Source organism: Orbicella faveolata, unplaced genomic scaffold, assembly GCF_042242905.1.
Source record: "Orbicella faveolata isolate gen_17 unplaced genomic scaffold, um_ofav_v1 contig_36, whole genome shotgun sequence".
Classification (NCBI taxonomy): Eukaryota; Metazoa; Cnidaria; class Anthozoa; order Scleractinia; family Merulinidae; genus Orbicella; species Orbicella faveolata.
Window position 1 is genome coordinate 8,775,627 of NW_028301565.1, and position 21,447 is coordinate 8,797,073.

Here is a 21,447-nt window from a genome sequence, read left to right on the forward strand (position 1 = left end):
CTCTGGGAAGAATCCAACATCATGGCGGCCGGAGGAGGCGAATGGTGTTTGATAGAAAGCGATCCTGGAGTTTTCACTGAATTAATCCGTGGCTTTGGTACGTATCATGATTCATTATATAATGCCAAGTATTCATTTGGACTGTGAACGGTCCTGTTTATATACCAGAAGATTCCAATTCAGTTCACGCTGATCATCTTCCGTTCCTGTTTTTGACATTCGAGTGAGTGATCTGATGCCGTAGAAGTCGCAGTTAAGAGCGTTTATAAATTTTGGACTGTCAAATTAATTGGATTTGCAGAAACTCTCTTTTAACACGTTTGTCTAACTTCGTGTGACGAGGAGTCCGAGATGTTACAATATTTTGAATCCCCTTTCATGAAGTAACAAGAAGCCTAAGGAAGCTTAAAACCGCGCGGTTAATACGTTTAACTACATTTTTGCTGATAAAAATGATAATTAACTAGTTTTTTGCTCACAAGATATTGCGTGATTCCTATTGTGACAATCACAAACAATATGCATTAAAATCCAGCTACTTATAATATCAGTTACACGTCAATCACTAGTACAACCTTTTTATTGACCGTGATTCCTTTGTTAGAAATGGGATGTTGTTGAAATATTGAAGAAATCATCATATATGTGTTTTGTCTTTTTTTTTGTATTATATGTGCCAGCCCTTTTGTTACTTTTGATCTCTTCTACATTAACTTACTATATTTTGTCAAGGGTAAACGTATTTAGATTTCTCATATGAATTGAAGCACTCCCAACCTTCCAACCCTCTCTTTCCCTCTATCTTTCATCTACCAAGCCCTCTGTTCATGGTTAAGATAGGTTTCTATTAAGACCTGCAGGCTTCTCACCTCCCTCTCTTCCCAGCTAATCAGCCTTTCATCCCATTGTCCCCCCTACCCCAGCACATATCTCTCACCCTTCTCTCCCAACACTTTGGTGATGTTGTTGGCCAAGTGGAAGAACATGGTGAGTAACCAACAATAGAAAAATACCTTGAACAAAGGATGAACTGCTTGGCCTCAGACCCACACAGTTAATTACATTGAAAATCCTGGGTTGCATGAGAAACTGACCTCTACAGTTGGAAGAAGATTTCATGTACCCCCTCAGAGATTTTATCAACTATATCCTGCCCTTAGATTTCCTGCTTCCCCCATGGATTTTCAAAATTCTTGCCCCTCCCAACCTCTCCCTTTGATATCCATAAGAATAGCGAAAGCTCGAGTTCCTGATACACTTTGAATTTGATCTCTTTGAAGTCTCAATGAATTCTTGATTTAGTCAAACAAAGGTCAAAAATATATTGTAAGGTATCTTTGATTGATTTATAATGGGCAAGATGGTTTACCTGCTTTTCCATTCATAAATTACTTCTTCCTTTATCCTGAAGTAGTAAATTTAAATACAGTGTAGGTAACAAATTGCGATAATTTGTTGTCTCTCAAGACCATTATGTTACAGTTTTTCTTAAACTTCACCTCCCTAAAATAATGAATACATTTGTTACACTGTTTGCTCTTGTGAAGGATGTTCTGGCATTCAAGTGGAAGAGATCTACAGTCTCGATGAGGCATCTCTGGAAGATTTAAGGTATTGCAGTCTCATTCTTGCTTTTCTTCTCAAATTATCTATGCTCAAGCAACCTTTGTTGACTTAATGTTTCGAATTTGTCAAATTATATGTAATTTTGCATACAAGAGTATAGTAAAACTTTAGGAAAATGCCTAACAGCTGCAGTACAGTTGGACCCGGCTAATTCGAACTTGCTTATTTTGAATTCCCCGTTATTTTGAACTCAAATCATTTCCCTTGGGTTTTCCCTACAGTCGTTTACTATTGGCTATTTTGAACACCTGCTACTTTGAACAATTTTTCGTTTGCCCTGCAAGTTCAAAGTAGCAGGATATTTATTTGTAGCTGTACTCATATTCTGATCTAATAGGAGTCTTAATTTCATTCCTAGGCCTGTTCATGGTCTTATATTTCTGTTCAAATGGAAGCCTGGTGAAGAGCCAACTGGACCCATTGTACATGAAAGTCGCTCCCTTGGAATATTCTTTGCCAAGCAAGTGAGTAAAAAGCTGAATACTCTTACAGAAAGGTGTTTCCAATAATTTCTGCCGCTGAGTAGAGAGAAAAGGACGTTTGTTGCTTTCAACTATTAAAAACATGCAACATGTTAATCTTTACAGGACTTGGGTCATGTTGATGCAACAATCAAAAACTTGTTTCATTTCACAGACATGCTGTGACGATGTTCATGTGAAAACATTCCCCACTTCATTTAAGTAGCTGACTGTTCTTTTCTATTTTCTTCATAATAATAATTTTCAGCTTGAAATCCCATCGGGATTTATAGACTAAAATGATATTAAATATGAATTTTGATCTTGACCTTAAAGGCAACCCGTCAAGTTTAATAGCATTTACTTTCTTCAAGCATCACTCCTTAATTTTCCAGAAAACAGCAGGCGCCGAAACTGACATATATGCAAGGTTCACTAGACTTGGTAAACTCTCAAGTCCATTATTTTTAATACTATAGCAAGCTCATTTTTTTTAACTAGGTGATTACGAATGCCTGTGCAACTCAGGCAATTTTGAGTGTCCTCCTTAATTGCAATCATCCAGACATGGACCTTGGTGCCACCTTGTCTAGTTTCAAAGAGTTTTCAGCGACATTTGATTCATCAGTAAGTTCAGTGTATTTATCTGTTGCAAGCTTTCCATCACTCTTTACCCATAGTAAGCAATTATTTAGTAGCCATTGTCCAGCCAAGGCAAGAAACTAACTAGTAAGACTAATGAGCATTTAAACCACATTTTAACCTGAGGCTTGAATTTAAAATTAAATAATTTTGTTATAATTAGTATTATGTATTTTAAGTATTCATTTGTTTATGCTAGAGTATGTACTGTAGATTATACTTTGGTAATTATAATTGAACACAAAATATGAGTAGAAATAGTTAGATTACGAGCCCAAAATCCCATACAAGAGCAGTCATGATAATATTATTTGTTAATAATTTTGCAAACTGTCGAAATAAACATTTCAAGTAATTTGGAAAGTTCTGTAGCACCATAATATTGGTAAGAGGGCTACGTGTTTGTCCAATTTGGAAATAATTGGATTTAAAAAAATTCCTCTGACAACCAAATTCAACCCAGCCTATAGCCTTGTCCTATGTTTTCTGAACTCAGAACTTTTTTCATCCAATTATTTCTAAATTAGACAAGCAGGTAGTCCTATTGACTATACAAATAAAGATTTAATATTATTCACATGATTTCTGTCAACAGTTAAAGGGACTCAGCCTAAGTAACTCTGATGTTATTAGACAAGTGCACAATAGTTTTGCCAGGTTTGGATTAATATCAATAAGATAAATAGTCTTTAAATTTATGTTAATGGAATTGTTATGGCAATTGTTAGAAGCCTTGCAGAAACACAACAAGAAAGATATTATTCAGTCAGTGATACAAGCTACTTAAAAAGACAAAATCTGAAATCCTCTAACAGGCATCAAACCTACATGATCTCTTGGACACCACTCAGATGTTTTACCATTGAGCTACAGAAGGCTTGTGGAAGCTAGCTAGGCCATAAGACTAGATTAATTTCAAAAACTTCCTGCAAACAGCTTACTGAATAATTGTTGTAAAGAATATTCAGTAATTAATTTAAAAGGACATTAAAAAGTTTGTTATCTGTGTAGGTCTGAACAGTCTACAAGCTATGTAAGGTGAGGATTGCAACAGCACAGATACAAGGCAAAGTTGCATCTGAATTTAAGTTTCATGAAGCATTTTCTTGTTTTGTAGACAACAGATGTTTGAATTTGATGCTAAACTCCCTCAGAAAGATGAAAATGTATATCACTTTGTGGCCTATGTTCCAATTAACGGCAAGCTTTATGAGCTGGATGGTTTAAGAGATGGACCAATTGATCTGGGTAAGCCTTTGATAAAACTATTAGTTTTTATTTACATACTAACAAAAATAATATTATCATGCTTTCATTTTGATGTGAACTGAAGTCGCTGTAAAACAGAGTCAACAGTGAATGTCAGTCGCAACAATTAGAGTGTAATCTCTTGCCACTAGTCATTAAAAGGAAATGCATGAAAAATTTCATTTTGGTTGCCTGGTTACAACTTAATTGTTGAAAACTTATTTGCAGTGAACACTAATCAGATTCATCTTTGACATTATTTTTATTAGGACCTTGTACTCCAGAAAACTGGCTCACTGTCTGCAAGCCAATCATAGAAACAAGAATGCAGAAGTAGGTACCATCACTGCATTTGTTAAAGGAGCTCAGTCACAGTGTTTTGTCTTTTTTTGGCTACATACAAAATCTCCTTTAAATGGAAGGAAACCTGAAAATAATAGTTTACTAAGATAGAAAAACATCAAAGAGATAATAATAAACCATAAAGGAACAAGGATGGTCAAGGATGGCGAAGATTGACACGGGTTGCAAACGACGAATTTGAAAAATTTAGGCTAAACTTTTCAAAACGTGCAAACCGTGACTGAGCTCCTTTAAGTAACAGGGGCTTATTTCTTTTCAAGGCTTTTTGATTGGAGTTGAAGATGAAGAGAGGGAGGGTACAAAGAGGAAGGGATTATGAACTACGAGTAGTCCTCCATAACTACTGTGTATGTAATGGTTTCTTTTTAGTTATCACCTCTCCAAAAGGTAGAAATAAAAAAGATTGATCACTCCAAAAGTATATAGTTACAATATAGCTCATCATCTATCATCATAAACTTTCTTTAAACTGGAATTTGAGAGCACCTATAGTTAATATCTGCATGCTAAATAATAAAAAATTCTATAAAATATAAATTTATGATAAATGATACAAAACTGAAGTTCTAGTTTTATAGTATTTTCCCACGTATTACTAACTGCCTCTGATTTCTGGGTTATAATTTACTTTGTCACTAACGCATGTTTGTGAAAGATGAATAAGTAACTAGGGTATTTTGCTCACTCAGAATTGGAATTTTTAGTTACTGGGTGATGCTTTACTTAACACACCAAAACAATACTAAATAACGAATAAATGTTGCTCAATGAAATTTTGTCTCTCAGATACTCAGCAGAGGAAATCCACTTCAACCTAATGGCAATTGTTTCATCAAGGAAGTCAATTCACCTCAAAGATATCGACAGACTGAACCAGAGAAAAACACAGATTTTAGACCAGGTATTTTTACATGCAACAGGCTAATATTAACTTAGGTTTGGCAGAAAAAGACCAAGCTGCTTTGAGGAGACAAATTGATGGCCCCATTCTCCACAAGTAGAGAAGGGAAAGATGGTGATTATTAATAGGTTAATATGCAGATATCAGTGGGTACAACCTCAGTGGCAGTGGCCATTCCCCTGGGTTGCCATTCTCCCTGTGGGTTGCCCAGGGATATCAACCCATGGACAATGTATACTGCGTTACAGTATAAGCTTGGTTTGATGTTTTGTTGTAGAAGTGACAACATTCAGTGAATTGAAGGGACCACAAGATGTGTTTTTCGATATATGCATTTGTTTAACAGCTGCCACCTTATAGATCTGCCATCTGAAAGACTAGCCTGCTGCCTGCGAACATCAAGTTCTGAGAACAATGACACGTCATACCAAATTGTTTCAAGATACTTATATACAGAAAATGTTACAAACAGTTATGTCAGCACAGGTACTGCCCCCTCCCCAGTCTAAATAGGGTAATATAGGTGGTGCCTCACTCTATTGACATGTTAATATGGTCTAACAAGTTTTATTTTTAATATATTTTTGGAATAATTTCTTGCGTTGACAGCAAGGTAACCTTTGTTTTTCTCTCCTTCTATGTTTCTCAGTTGGAGGAATTGAAAAGACAGACTTCAGAGGTGATAAATTATTGTTCCTTGTTGCTGAAGTATATTGCGTTGTTCCAGAAATTGTCCATACCCACCCTAAGGATTTTTTAAAATTTCCCGGGAGGGGGGGGGGGGGTTCAAAAGCCAAAATTTTTAAAACAAAGTATAAGGCAAAATGATAGTTTCTAGAGAAATTGGGGGGGGGGGGACTCAGACCAAAAAACCCTCCATCAGAAGGGTATGGATATATCCTGGAACAACACATCCGTGCTGATTGATTGTTATTTCAATATTGATCATTCGTCAAATAAGATTGTGGATTGTATGAACATGAGTCACAATCATAAAGTAGTAAATTATGTATAAAATCCTCTTGCTTTCCAGGGAGGAGAGGGAATGGAGACTGACCAGATGGCATCTTCAGCAAGCGAGTTTCAAGCTATTATAAAGAACATTGATAGTGAAATTTCTCGACTGCAGACACTTATTGTGGGAGAGGATGACAAAATGATACGATACAAGGTAGGCTATGGATCCTTTTGATGATGGATAATAACATACTGGAACAAAACAGTGTACTACTAACAGTTTTTAAAACGCCATCAATCAATGCTACAAGTTTCAGTATGGATTGGATAAGAACTCTAATGACTAGGTTTGTTTTTGTCCCTATTCCAGATCATGAGATGCTACTCTGTCAGTTTCACATGCAGGAATGTGATTATTTTTGGAAAATGAAATATAAAGGAACAATCCTCAACACAAAAAGCTAAACAGGGTCCATTATCAGGGCTTAGTTGACTCTGATATGGTATTCCATTCCAAATTCTCTGTTTTCCTGCCTCCTAGTGTTTGCATAGAGGTTTTGTTTGTACAAAAACTAAGCTTGACTTCTGTAAGTCATATGCGACAATGATGGAATTGTATGTTGTTTTACAGGTTGAGAACATCAGAAGAAAACACAACTATCTACCTTTGATCATGGAACTTTTAAAAGTCTTGGCCAAACAGGGAAAATTGGTGCCATTGGTGGAAAAAGTATGTTAAACTTTAACTGAAATTAATTGCCAGCATTGATAGACTATCTGGCTCTTCAAACCTGTAGAAGGAAATTAATTCTCCCTTGGAGGGTGACTATGTCTATATGTAGACTATAGAACTAGAACAGACTTGCCCATTAAGTAACATGTCCTCCAGCTACTGCCTACAAGGGTCGTGTCTTGTGACAGTAGTTGAATTTATGATATGGCTTGATCCATAAGCAGGCAAGATGAACCAAATCCTACACTGTGATTGGCTACCTGAGTGGGCAAGAAGGCACTATCTTGCCCGCTTGGAACTACCCACTGTCTCACGAAAGAACACTTTCCCCAAAGGGCTTATAATGATTATTTACCAAGCTTGTTCAGTCAAGATGTCCATAAACGTGCCAACAAGAACAAAATCAAACTATCTTGACCTCACGCTTGGTCAATAACACCCATATGTGACCATCCATGTCAACATCAGATTTGGTTAAAATATAGGTATAGTGCTATAAATTCAGTTCAATCAGATTTTTCTTCTACTGAAGAAAAGGGATAATAGCAGTTTGGCAGTTCTAAGAATGTCTGATTGGGGGTTTTTATGTTTTTTGTTGGTGACAGACGAGTAAAATGCAACGTTTTCTTTCAGGCAAAAGAAGACGTTCAGGCCAAGAAGGCGGAGCAAGCTAAATGAAAGAAGACACAAAATGCCCCGGCGACTTTCAGCAAAGTCAAGGAAATCTCTGCATTCAATTTTGTCAATTTCGTTTTACATTACCTGTACAGCAGCAATTTAAAAGTAAATTAAACGTTTCTGTATATGTTTTGTACAAATCACTTAATGACTGATTTATTAACTGTAGTACTGGAGTTATTTTCCACAATACTTCTAATTAGGATCTCTACAATTTCATTGCCACAGGAAAGCCCTGCTTTTAGTACATGCACTTGATTATCACGTCATTTTGTTTTGGCCAAAAGAAAAATTCAACCAGTCACTTTCAATATAGTCACGCCACTTTCATGCTAAACTGGCTACGTATTGTCAGTTATTCAGTCACATTTATACTCTAATCACCGTGAAATGATTATAAAATATTTTGTAACAAATCTTAATAATTACTTGCAAGCACGCCTAAAGTACTTCTTCAGCTAACACGAATCATACATTATAAACATACTCCAGTGTCATTAGCGAAACGTTACAAAATATATAAGAAGACAAATGATATGTTTTTTGTATTAGCAAATTGGGTTCTGGCAAGTCCTGTCCATCTTATATGGCGCCAGAAGCATTTTAAACTTCTGATGGTTCTCAAGTTGTCTTAAGCCCAGTGCTTGGAAATCGCTCCTGTCTCGCAGAATGCCACCCTTAGCTGACGAGACCTTGTGTCACCGTATGCTAACTTGGAACATAGATGCCACCTTGCATCGAAATGCACGCTTGGTCAGGTGTAGTCCGGCACTTTCTAGCCTTCATGTTTAGTTTCCTAGAGGAGCTCCAGGTGTATTACAAAACAAAAAGAGAAGACCGAATACAGTTTACGGGTTGTCTTCGCAGAATTTCACAGCACTCTGCAGCACACGCGTTCCTTTCGATAGTGAAACCTAACTCGTCATATATCCTCGCCTGAAAGAAATGAAACAAATGGGTTTAGCATTTACCGCTTTGATGTTTTATTTTTGAGTACTTTCCTTGTGCTTCATTCAGCAGATGTACCCAAGATTGCTGTTTCAGTTTCCAAAATTGTTTTATGGAAATACTTCAGTGTAATCACTGGCGAAAGATATAGTATTGAACCATCAGTATAGCAAATAGTTCTTGGTAAACATCTGGCCCGGATTGTTCGAAAGGTGGATAACGCTGTCCAACGGATAAATCACTGTCGGATAGCGCGCTTTGTTTTGTTACATCCTATCCACTGAATAGAGATTTATCCGCTGAATAGCGTCAGCCAGCCTTTGAACGACTGGGGCCTGGCTAGTTATATTTTCTTAAGGATCGAACACAGAAGTCACCTGAAAATACAAGACATCTCTTGTTTTGTTGACAGCGCCTAACCTTCTAAACCCTCTCACGATTCTGTCCAGGGTTGGCAAAGCAGAACGCAAATCTACGAGATAGAGAACAAGAAAGTAAAAACATTTTGACAATTGATTATGACAGTATCAGAACGCAACACAACGGCAAATCCTCAAAAATGTAAAGAATGTTTGTGTACTACCAACTAGCCTTTCGCATTCCTTTAACTAGTAACTTTTTGATACAAGGTTACATAGTGGTGGCAATTCTATTTTTTAGTTTTATAAAAGCATCTGCACCTGATCAAAGACTAAAAAAATCATTTGTGGCAGTTCGTTAAGGAGCAACAGCGCGGATGGTGCAAGATCGCTTTTGAATCCGGCTTACTCTTTGCCAATCTAGCAATGTTTCTTTCTGGTTTAGTGTTTACCCATTTTATTTATTTATTTATTTATTTATTTATTTATTTATTTATTTATTTATTTTATTATTTTTTTTTTCACCTTATTGGACTATTATTGAAAGTGATTTTTCTCTGTATATCAGAAAAGAAATTTATACATGTGACGTGCGATATAGATTACCTTACCATTTTCCCGTTGTCCTTTATCTTGGTGATGCGATGAAGCAGTCAGTTGGCACTTGACCAATAAAAACTGAGCGCAGCATTGTATATACAGAGAACCTAAGTAAAAAACTGACAACAGTTTAGTAAAGCACAACGAAGTTTGACCAGCTTAAGGTCATTTCCGAGTTACTTTATGCCTTCGTTTCAATATGAAGTTGAGTAAAACGCTTATCAACAAAAAGTGCTACTCGCGTGATCCTCTTCACGTAAGTCAAAGCCGTTTCCCTACATGAAAAGTTTTACTTCGGGCCTCACAGTCACTGATTTTAGACCTGACGCAAATGTCAACTGCGAAATGGCCTGCTTAAAGCGAAATTATATCAGGCTCTCAGGCCCGGGTGAAAGTTGAGGGAAATACATGCGCAAACGATACAAAGAGCAGGCCTTTTCTTCAATGATTCTTCCTTCAGCGCGAAAGTCAGTGCAGACGCAAAAGAAGGAAAGTACATTTTCCCCGTCTTCCGCCTTCGACACCTCTAACGCTGAAGGAAAAAAAAACTGTGAATCACAAGAACAAAGGAAAGAAAAATACACTAATTAATATTACATATTTCAGAAAAACCCAGGTGCAGGATTATCATATGTTTATATCTGAGTATGTCAAACAGTTGTAAGTGGTTCAAACTCACCATGTGACAGAATCTGGATCATGGTTCTTTTTATCAATGCAACCGCTTTAGCTGGTAAACCTAATGAAAGCTTTCAAACAAAGCGAAATGAATTCATTAGTGTCAGTAAAATAACAAGTAAAGTTCACGACAAGGAAGCAAACTTTTTCTGAGTACTACATTGCACCTTGTTCATAAACCTAAAATCGCGAGATTATAATGGCCATGCCAACTAGGCTAATCTCCCCATTTAGGAAGTAAATACCGAGGAAACAGGGAGCAGAGACAAAATCAGTTCCACAAACAGGGGCGCATCCAGGATTTTTCTTAGGAGGGGGTGCACCACTAAGGAATGGCGTAAATGGTTGGTGAGGTAAACACATTTTAAAAGCGAATACGAAGAAGAAGGATTCATCTAAGAGGAAGTGCGCACCCCCTGCACCCCGCCCCTGATAAGTCTACTCACACCAGCCTGATTTTCAGACGGTCAAAACAGTCTTAGAATCAGGCCACCCGAAGACTAGGGAACTGCTGGATTAAAGACAGTTGCATAGCAATACTCTACGTTTTACCATATACCTGGATTTGTGCGATGTAGAGTGAGGCTAAGGCAGCGGAATTGTCCATGAAGTGTAAACAGGATATAGTTAAGCAGTTCAAGGCATATGGTAAGGCAGAAACAGGGTCCTCCAGTAATATAAACAACTGCGTCAGCGCCAGAAGAATTCTGAAAATAACAACAAAATAAAAAGTATGAACTCCCAGTAACTGACCTGATCATTCTCCTGTGAGACCATAGCTTTTGTGTTATTATGCCATTTTGTTTTTGAGAATAATAAAAGTTCAGTAGTCCAGTTAATACGACCATATTTAGGTCGCCCGTTGGTAGTAAGATATATATCTTATTAAATGTTTTGGTGTGTAGTATCGCTGTATATTTTTACGAGTTGTGCCGTATTTTGACGAGACCGTAGGGCGAGTCAAAGTACAAACAACGAGTAAAATTATAAAGCGATACTACACACCAAAACATCTAATAAGAGATTTATTATCCAACTGCTGTAGTCAATAAATTTATCAGTGAAAGAGGAAGAGTGTGACAGTTTTGCGTGCGCGCGCCGACCTGTACGGCAAACAGGTTTTCTACTGTACAAATAACTGTACAATATCGCTATAAATTTGTACTATTTGGACGGTATTTGCTGCAGTTGGATAATAATAACCTATAATCGTGGACAAAAGTTTCTGGGACGCTTAGGTTATGTGATGAATTATCTGTGTTTTACAACTGAAGTTTGAAAAAAGCACTGTCATTCTTTTAAAAACGCGTTGCTGTTCTCCCTCCCCACCCAATACAATGTTGAAAATCAGGAGAAATTGCAGGTACTAGTTTTCAACATTGTATGTGCGGTGGGGGGAGAGGTTAGGCAGGCCAAGTTGCATTCGCGTCTGGCGTATGTGCAAAAGCGCCAAAAGTGCACTTTTGTCCATGACTGTAGCCTCTTATGCAGAAGCTCTTTGGGCTCGTCACGCAATCTTCCTCCCCTCGTGAGGGACAAAGATTGGGTGACAAGCCTAAAGAGCGTCTGCGAAGAAGGTTAAGATCACCCAGACTGCGAGAGTTACAATCAGGTCAGCTGTTGGACCTGGTAGATGTGTTCCTTACAACAAGGAATTCCTTATATCCGAGTTTGATACTCTCATGAACGGCACCGAGATCTTTGTTCGAACACCATGTCCCACTTTGGTTCTGGAGTGAAAAAGTTTGTTCCTTAGAACGGAGATTGCTGAACTAAGTTTTCGCTGTACACTTACTTATTATATTTTGTAGGCTATATTTGCCTGAAGTCGTCTCGTCATGTTGTTATGTTGCAGAATTCTTAATGCTGAAAGTAAGAATTGACAATACCTCGCTTGGTACTCAGCAGCTGATTTCTTGGTATCATTTATGAACACTTTGTCTCTGGAACAGACAGAATAAAGAATACCAACTTTTGATTAGCCGATTATAGAAACACCAAACATATTTATACAGGTCAAGTAAGACCCGGAAGAATAAATCACTGTACTTTATGGAAACTCTGTGCGACGTCCATCCTTGGAATGTTGTTTCGGTTAGTTGTTGCAGTCAGAATAACGGATTGTTTCATTTTATAACGGTTGAAGAAGTGCTTTTGGACTTCGGGCCAAAACAGAAACAGAATTCAAAAAAGAATTGGACATCATATAATCATGCAGCAAACATGTACGATCACAGATCATTCTCGAAGAAGGTAAGGAATAAAGCTGAGCTGACCACTGATACAGATTTCATTCTTAAGATGACAATTTATTTTATCCGATCTTATTACCTGGAACTTTCCAATAGCTTCTGTAACATAGGGAATGCTACAGTATAATCTCCTGAATAAAGCACATTTAAAGCAGATCTAAATAGGAAAGAAAAAGTTGTTTCGTCATCAAAGTGTTACCAATCCTAGAACATCACAATAGCAACAACGTGTTTTGTTCCAGTCCCTGAACTGTCTTTTTCCTGCCCTAGCTAGGTGTTAAACCCATTCTGCATTCTACTCCACGCGGGGTGGGAATGGGAGAGTAGATGGGAATTGCGGTCGCTTCGTCCGAAAACCAGTTCGCCCGGACTTATACTCGGCTCGCCCAAACTATTAGCTCACTGGTCAGTGCTCAATGGACTAAAAAAAAATTGTGATTTTCTTTCATTATGCCCACATTGTTGTCTCTTTTGCTCGGTTAATGAATGAGAAATTTTAAGTACATCATCCCTTAAACTTTCGGTCCGGGCGAATAGACTTTTGGTGCGCGCGAATTGACATCGGGCGAAACAAAAAGTCGTCAAAATACTCAGCCTTCTGTAAGTCATGAGTTATTATCTCCTCGTTGTGGTTGTGGTCAGGACTTAGCGTCTTGCCAATTTTGAACTCCAACCTGCTTTATCAAATAAATTATGTATGTATGTATGTATGTAAACGACTGGTTACCGTTGATCGACTGGACTTGTAGTATCTACCAAAAAGATTTGCTTGCACTGTTACGAGGCTCAATGTCGTGTTTCAACAAACACAAGACAAACCCGACTTGTATTGCTTACCTGTACTGCGCTTCAGGTTCATCCACTGCTGCTAGCTGTTCTACACAAGTTTTTGCTTGTTCCATGTTCCCCCGTAGTAAAGCTCTGTTGTGCTCCATTTTGGCTTCAGACGCCATCCAAAGCTAAAACAAAAAACAACAAAACACATGCCTACAATAGCACTAATAGCTGGTCTTCTCTATAGACATGTATTAAAAGATGGCTGCCACCTTCAGAAAACGATGGCCGATTCTAGCTATGGCCAGCCATTTGAATTTTCGGCTGTTGTTCCAAAATGTTTTTTAAAAGTTTACTGATCATGACAGCGAAAGGTCAACTTATTGCAGACCTTTCAACGCATTGACACAGCAGTCCCGAGAAACTGTGGTTAAGAGATATACTATCACCCCGGTGTTATCTTTGAAGGAAAAAATTACTCTTGATGTTTGGTTGCAAAATGCCTAAAATTGTAGGTTTTTGACGGTAACCCCTACGTTGTAATCAGTAAGACTACAAGCCCTCCTTTTCTATCAGCCATAGTCTCCTTGGCTATGCCACGTTGGTTATTTGCTCACAAGAAATCTGGGCTTGTTCTCTATTACACTTGGCAAAAAATTTTCCTGTTCAGCATATATGTAGCAGTTACCAACCCAAGACAGCTTGGAATGTTCATGAAACTTTGTTCTGCAAAATGATAGGACGTCTGATGCCTCTTGAAACAGTCCCTAGAAAAATAACCACAAAGTGAAAAGGATTAACGATACTCTGACTTATAAAATATTTACGCCTTGGCCAACGGTAGAAGACATTACTGTTGTCTTTTCACTAAATTTTTGATAGCCCCTGTCCACCTTCAATGGTAAATAAGCACAATACACATTTTGGCATCTTTGCTGTTGTATGAGGAATAAGAAAGAAAGGGGCCAAGGGAGATCACTTCTTTTATTAAAAACTGGATCATTGGATAATGCAATTTTAGAGTTTTCATTGTCTTAGCCACCTTGGGTTATGAGTCATTATACCGTGCACTATAAATATGGTAAGCGTACCCATGATTTTTTGGGGCATTTTTACGGTTGTTTTAGCTTCGTTTTCTATATATTGGGGGCGTTTTCAATAAAACAATTATTCTACTCGTATGTATATGTATACGAGATGATTATAGCCAACTCATATCCAACGCACGCTCATGGAATAATTGTTGATTATTTTTTTTAAGACACAAGCGTTTTACTGGAAAATACACCACTCGCAATATTCATACGAAACTTCTTCCCTGACGCGGGTGGTGTATTTTCCACATCCTCAGTGTTGAGGGTGATGACCTCATTTCCCGCTTTTTCACAGTTGTTTGCTCAACAATCAGTTAGTCTACATAATAAAAAGAAAATTACACGGTGGCTTGAGGATATCAATTTTTTTTCTCGCGTTTAAACCAATATTTTACTCACTCGCTGCGCTCGTTCGTGAAATATTGTTTTTACCACTCGAAAATAAAATTCATATCTTAGCGTCACCCTGTAATATTCTTTATTAAATATAAATCTACTAGGGTTCTATCACGAATGCCGTTCGCTGATTGGCTATGCTAGTCACTATATATTCTGTTGTAGATAGTACGTAGCGTAGCAGTGTGCGCTTGTTTTCGAAGTATCTGTGAAGAGGATTTAGATTAAGTTTTGAACGACTAGCAGATTTATACTAAAACAATCAGATTATTCGCTCTCGATTTCTATACGTGCTGCGCCCTTCGTCAACTATCACATGTTATATTTTACCACTAAATTTTCTCCGATTCTTATTGGTTTAAACTGATCACGTGACGCGATAGTGTTCATCCGCGGAAAGACACTATCAGCTTATAGTGCCTGTCCGAGGAAAATACCCGGATGGATAGTACTCGTCCGTGAGAATATTTCTGTAAACAAGCGGGCTTGTAGAAAATAAACAATTGAATTTGTATTAAGAGGGTTTTTGTTTGTTTTCTTTTTCAAATTCTACATTTGGCTTTCACGGCTTTCATCTAAAAAAGTTGAAAATAATTCAATATGATTTTTGAACTGGCGCACGGAAGAAAATTTAGTGCTGAACAATAAAGACAATAGAGTGTTTATGTCTCGGAACTATTGGTCTGATAGTTGCCCCTTGGAAATTTGATGTTCTTAAAATATGCTAGTTTTAAGAACATCAAATTTCCAAGGGGCAACTATCAGACCAATAGTTTCTCGACAGAAACACTCTATTGTTTAAATAGAAATCTCGAGCTCATAATGTAATTGTTTAGTATAGAATGATGAAAAATCTATTCAGTGCAACCTACTCTGTCGGCATGTTGCTCGGCAAGAATGCATAATGAGAGGCATGTGGCTTCTGCACTTTGTATCCCTGTACTTTTACTAATTGACGACATAGACTCGGAACTTGGCAAAGTGTTTTGATGCAGTGGAAATTGTGTGAAGATACCTGCCAGACAACTAAAAACAGCAGCAACCTATCAAACAACAACATTCAGCCTGATAGGATTGTTTTAACATAACTTATAATACAGTTGAAACCTGCTTTGTGGACACCTGCTAATACTGAGACCTGCTTATTGTGGTAGGTCTTGTTTGTCCTGACGAAAAGCTCATATGTTTTCTCTTTCGTTAGCCCCCTTAATAAAACACTGGTTGAAATGGACATTGGACATTTTCCTGCGACCCAAGTGGCCTGCTGTGATATCAAAATAACCTTGCTTGACAGATAATGGTTATCTACACACTATATATTATCATTTGTCATGGCTATATGCTAATAATTAGCATTAAGATTATTGTAGCCTGTTAGAAAATGAAATATTTTTAACAAGTTACTTGATTTCTCTTTTTTATTACTAATACAGTTATTTGCACAGTGGCACAACAAGTTTGACAATGGAGTTAACGGTTACCGTAGGAACCACTTTAGACAGTACAATTTGTGCTTTGATTTGCCCTATTTTTAATTATTCCTTCTTTAAAATGTAAAATTTTCACGAACGAGTACTTGTAAACGGAGCTTGTTGTTGTTGTTGTTGCTGCTTTCAACTGCTGCATTCAACACGCTAACAACATGCCTGCAGTCTGTATAATTTGTTTCAATAAAATAAAACCCATGTATCGATCCTTCTCTATTTCTACAAGAAAGTTGTGCACATGGAATGGGTCCAAAGCTCTGTAGTGGAAAGCTTCTCACATGCAACAGTCACAAGAAAAACCTATACCATATAATATTTAATATTAGCCCTAATATTATCAATAGGCACCTAAAGTCCTTTCACAATCCCACAGGGTACATATCAGTGGCAATTCCAGACCTTGAGATAAGGGGGGCCCAGTTTTTTGCTTGCCCTGCTGGCTTTTCTTCCTTCTGTGATTTTTTTTGCCCAAAATAAGGCGGGGCCCTGGGCCCCTCCCCTAGATCCGCCAGTGCATATTTTTTTTATTTTTACCCAGTCAGAGTGCATTAAAACTCTAATTACTTACTCTTTACCGTAGATCTGCCATATGGCAGCTTGTTGGACATGTGCTGCAGCATTGAGGTCACCAAGAGAATTTTGAGAATTGATAATGATGTTGACTTGACAAAGGTTCTGCAAAACTCTTAAAAAAGACAATGCAGTACTGTTACAGTATATACAGTTTTTACTGAGGTAGCTGAACTGAAAAAAGTTGACCAAAGTTCAGATGCATAAGAAGAAAAAGATAACTTTACTTCAAGGAGGTGAAAAACACCGCAAGCGGTTACCTGGTAGTTAACATAATGGCCCTTGCAATTAAAAAAAGCCTGCAATCAAAAGACTTTTAAAAAAAAGCCATAAAAAAAACCTGCAAAGCACCTAAGTCAAAGCATGAACAAGTTTTCATCGTGACAATTCTGATTACTATTGGGAGACTTGTGTTTGAACAAACTAATCAATTCCACTTAAGTTAAAACCCCTGCTAAATGATTAAACAATTTCATCTAATGTTGCAGTTTTCTTTGATATTGAACGGAATGGCCAAACAGTCACATATTCTAAGTCGAACAAGAAATTGAACTATATCACAAATCTTCATCTAACTATTTATGACCATAACAATGATAAGCTCTGGCAGCTATGAGCCAGTTGGCTCCAAGGCTTCACTTACTTGGGAGGAGGGGCACCTGCCAAGGCATCATACTGACAGTGATTCAGCATTCCAAGAGATGTTAAATACTGCAACAATAATCATGACACCAAATCAATACATTATATTCCTAACACGCTTAGAAAGTTGACGACCATCCTGAGGTTTGGGTGATTGCCAAGTACAAGATATTGTGGAGAAATTTACCTTGCCTACAGTCAAGAAGAGTGAACAAAATGTAAACTAACTCTTGGGCATACAATTTTGAAGGAGAAAATTCCTTAGAAGTTCACAACTGAAGAAAGTACTCCATCTATCCAAATGTAAGGAAGAGAGGGAGATAGACACTGAAAGAGGTCTAAGAGGTCACAACTGAAGAAATAAATTTATCCGTCAAAACAAAAGCAAGAGAAGGATCTGGCTACCTAAAGATCCAAAATGTTTAAAGCCCAGAGGACTAGCTGCAAAGGGGGAACAGGGCTGTCATTAAGGGCTGTAACCTGTAACACCTGTTATGGCTGTGAATGCTTGATTTTCCCTTCATGCTATGGGTGAAATCACCTGTTGTTGATAGAATTCAACCACAGAGTAACAAGTTTGCTACAGGTGTGGAGAACAAGGCTACAGGTGAGTTAAAACTTAATGACAGCCCTGGGGAATGTGTTAAAGTTTTGATTTCATTGTTATATTGATTAAGAAGATGATCCATTACAGGGCTGTCAATAAGGGCCATGACTCGTAACACCTGCTGGGCTGAGTATGCTTGATGTAATATATCAAACACGAGACAGTGTTTCATCTGGATATCCAAACACTGAGAAGAGAGTTGAAAATATGACACACAGCAGAGTATTTTTGACAAAATTCGAGGTGTTTGGATAGCCAATGAAACACTGTCTCAAGTGTTTGATAAACCTTCTGAATCAAAACAAAAACTAAGGAGTTAACAGAGAAGTAAAATCGACAAAATCTATGCCAATTTAGACCGAGTATCCAAACCTCCTTCACAGTTGCGATTTTCTTTGTCTTAACTTGATGAATTATTAATGAATTTGAGAAGGACCTTTGATGTAACTTGCCTATAGTTGATACAATTCACCCATAATTCACCACATGTTTGTTACAGGTGTGAAGATCAAGGCTATGGGTGACTCAAAACTTAATGACAGCCCTGCATAAGGTCTTAAAATTTGAATATACTTCAAGCCATAGGAGTTGCTAGATACTGCTTCTACATACAGGGATCTTCAACTCAGCAGCTCTGGCAACAAATCTGTGGAGCAGAAGCTTTGCTTGAGAACTGCCATCCTGGTCCAACCTATAAAGCCATCCCTACAAGGAAACAAATAATATTAACCTGTTACATGTAAACAGCAAAATCGAAACCATTTTTGTTCCAAACTTAAGACATTTAAACCCGAAATTGATGACTAAGAATTTAGTGCTGCTGTACCAACCCCAGCAGAACACCATGCAGGATTTTTTTTTAAAGAAATTGTGGCTCTTCAAAGGCTTGCAAAACCTTAATGGCTAGGATCTTTCAAGGATCCCAAGGATTTGACAAGGATCTCACAAAGACCCTAACTAGCATATTTTAAAAAGTTGCTTATAAGATTTTTGGTAGATCCTTGAAGACCCTTGAGGATCTTGGTTGTCAAAAGACCATTGACATGGAGATTTTTAGTGTCCTCACTGGTAGACCCTTGAGCCTTGAAAGATTTAGGTTACGAAAGATGGTATCTTAAGTTCAGTTGATCATTTCCTTTATTCGTATCCCCTGACATGAAAAATATGTCACTGTAATATGGCTCAAACATTTTGTTTTGCCATCCTAGGTTGCCTGGACTAAAACAATCCAAAGTGTAGACAGCTTAAACTGTCAATAAGTCATTCCTACAGTCATGGACAAAATTCTCGGGACAAATTTGCGGTATGGCACTTTTTCACACATACCAAACAAACAGTAGTACACAAATGCAACTAGACTGGCCAGCCCCTCCCCTACCCCACCTAGAATATTGGACACTTGTACCCACAATTTCTCCTGAGTTTCAACATTGTATTAGGTGGGGGAGGAGGAAAAGCAACACATTTTAACAAAGATAGCAGTGCTTTTTCAAACTCCAGTTGTGAAACACACTCAGACAATTCATGACATTCCTGGTACATCAATGTCTTAAGGACTATTGTCCACCGTTATAGCCTGAAACCAAAATGTTATTGTTATTTACCAAACAATGCTCCAAACAAACATGGTCATTTGTTTCTTGTGCTATCTGAATGGCTTCCTTTAATGCAGCTAATGCCTCTTGTCTGAAAACCAACAGAAGTTAGATTACTTACAGACATAGCAAGACTGTATTTTAACTTTTTTCTTAAAGGCTGCTCATTAAAGGACCCTCATAGTTTCTATATCATGAAGAGATGCTAGTTCATAACACATAATCCCAAGCATTTTTGTAAGGTTGTCCCTGTAATTTACCAGTACCCATTTATAATGCTGGGTGCCACAGAGAAGCAGCCACCTGTGTGAGAAAAGTGTCTTTAAAAGGCTGTAAGTGAGAAAATGGGGTACAAAGATGGATCCAGAGGAAATAAACATTACTATAGGAATGCAAATGGAACTTGCAAGAATGCCTCAGCTAAGTGATCCCTTGTGTACCTCAAGGCACACAAGGACATTGTTTTTTAACTGATCATGAAGTACAAAGAATGTCAGGCTTTGATTAAGATGTAGGCTCACACAGTCAGGGATTTACTATCAGCTATTTCAAACTACAGCTATTTTGAACTATTTTTCATTTCCCCTGAAAGTTCAAAATAGCAGGGTTCAACTGTGTTACCATTAGTAAAATGTTTAGTTATAACAATAATCGGAAACCAAAGTCTTTTGCTATTGTTTTCATTCTTCTCTAGTCTTGAGCAAGACCTCATCGGAAGCATACCTGTGACCAAATCGGCAGTGAAGAGCAGCCAGGTTCAGGGCAGCATATCTAAATCTGTGACACCTTTCAGCTTCAACATCTTCCGAATCCGACGCTATCTTAATAGCAGATTCCCCTTGCCATTGTTTTCGATCAAAGTAATGATATAGACTGTCCAATGCCTCCTTAAATTCCTTTGTTCTCAAACAGTTAAGAAAGCTTGTGTAATGCTGTAAAATATAGGTTGATATAGTATTACAGGGTTATGCATGATTATCAAAGGGTATTATGTGGCCATTGCATTGTGTTAATCAAGGTTGTTTCAGGTTGTTATTGCAAGGTTTTCAACAACATAGGTGTGTAATCACCCCTTTTTTGTGGAAAAAATGTTTTGATTGCACTAACTAAACGTTGCACTACAGTCTACAGACAAGACTATGGACGATCAGATGCTTCTTAACGAGCTAACAAGTTGCACAAACAAAACTCACAGCCTCTGCAATATTTGGAGAAGCTGTTAAAATATCTGTTATTCTTGACTGTAATTCAGGTGGTGACAGGGCTTCTCCCTCAGCAGACTGGATCAGAGAAACCTTGAAGACAAGAGATACCAGAGGGTTTATTTACAGTCGTCACAATAAAATGATGTAAAATTAGAAAGGCCATTTTATCAAAAAAGAAAAATATGAAGCTTAATTCTTTGTTTTAGATTACTAATAAAAAATAAATTTAAAATAATGGACAGTCTTATTTTTTTTACCACATAAGCAAAACTTACTGTCAAAATTGGGGAAAAAGACATTTTATCTACTGCTTTGTTTCAGGTTGTTATTAGCCTGAGTAACAGCCACCCTCCTAAAAAGTTAGTAATCTGTTGATAATCGTGTTTAAAGCCATGTGACTTTTCCGGAATACGCTGAAAATGACCTGATTGGTGATTGATCTGTTAAATAAAGTATAATATTTGTAAATTGTTGAACTTGGCGCTTTGTGTTTTATTGTTCACCCTGACAAACATCTGGAGAGTTGGCCAAAGAGACCACAATGGAATTTGTACACTTTGTGAGCGAGATTTAGATGTCAACCTTTGAAGTTTAAAAGCCAGCTATACAAATTACGGTAAACCACAAAGTG

The 21,447-nt window shown here is 37.6% G+C and overlaps 2 protein-coding genes across 4 annotated transcripts in view; one reads left to right on the forward strand and one right to left on the reverse strand.

Annotated features, from left to right (window-relative positions):
• Positions 1-7,752, forward strand: LOC110064909 (ubiquitin carboxyl-terminal hydrolase isozyme L5-like). The gene is made up of 12 exons (XM_089275221.1): positions 1-97; positions 1,548-1,611; positions 1,985-2,090; positions 2,589-2,714; positions 3,325-3,386; positions 3,847-3,977; positions 4,247-4,310; positions 5,127-5,241; positions 5,891-5,920; positions 6,275-6,412; positions 6,830-6,928; positions 7,565-7,752. Exons 1-12 carry the CDS (start codon positions 22-24, stop codon positions 7,607-7,609), a joined length of 1,056 nt encoding a protein of 351 aa, XP_089131347.1. The 5' UTR covers positions 1-21; the 3' UTR covers positions 7,610-7,752.
• The window catches only part of LOC110064916 (anaphase-promoting complex subunit 5-like), a 22,671-nt gene continuing 8,847 nt past the window's right edge, over positions 7,624-21,447 (reverse strand). For all 3 annotated transcript variants that reach the window (XM_089275219.1, XM_020772021.2, XM_089275218.1), the window contains 16 exons: positions 20,805-20,906; positions 20,335-20,543; positions 19,621-19,702; positions 18,629-18,721; positions 17,411-17,478; positions 16,766-16,882; positions 15,583-15,736; positions 13,913-13,987; positions 13,284-13,405; positions 12,526-12,603; positions 12,084-12,137; positions 10,754-10,901; positions 10,196-10,265; positions 9,528-9,623; positions 8,935-9,029; positions 7,624-8,545 (listed from right to left, as the gene is read on the reverse strand). In XM_089275219.1, the coding sequence (XP_089131345.1) occupies positions 8,426-8,545; positions 8,935-9,029; positions 9,528-9,623; positions 10,196-10,265; positions 10,754-10,901; positions 12,084-12,137; positions 12,526-12,603; positions 13,284-13,405; positions 13,913-13,987; positions 15,583-15,736; positions 16,766-16,882; positions 17,411-17,478; positions 18,629-18,721; positions 19,621-19,702; positions 20,335-20,543; positions 20,805-20,906 (1,683 nt within the window). In that variant the 3' untranslated portion in view covers positions 7,624-8,425. The remainder of the gene's footprint in view (positions 8,546-8,934; positions 9,030-9,527; positions 9,624-10,195; positions 10,266-10,753; positions 10,902-12,083; positions 12,138-12,525; positions 12,604-13,283; positions 13,406-13,912; positions 13,988-15,582; positions 15,737-16,765; positions 16,883-17,410; positions 17,479-18,628; positions 18,722-19,620; positions 19,703-20,334; positions 20,544-20,804; positions 20,907-21,447) is intronic.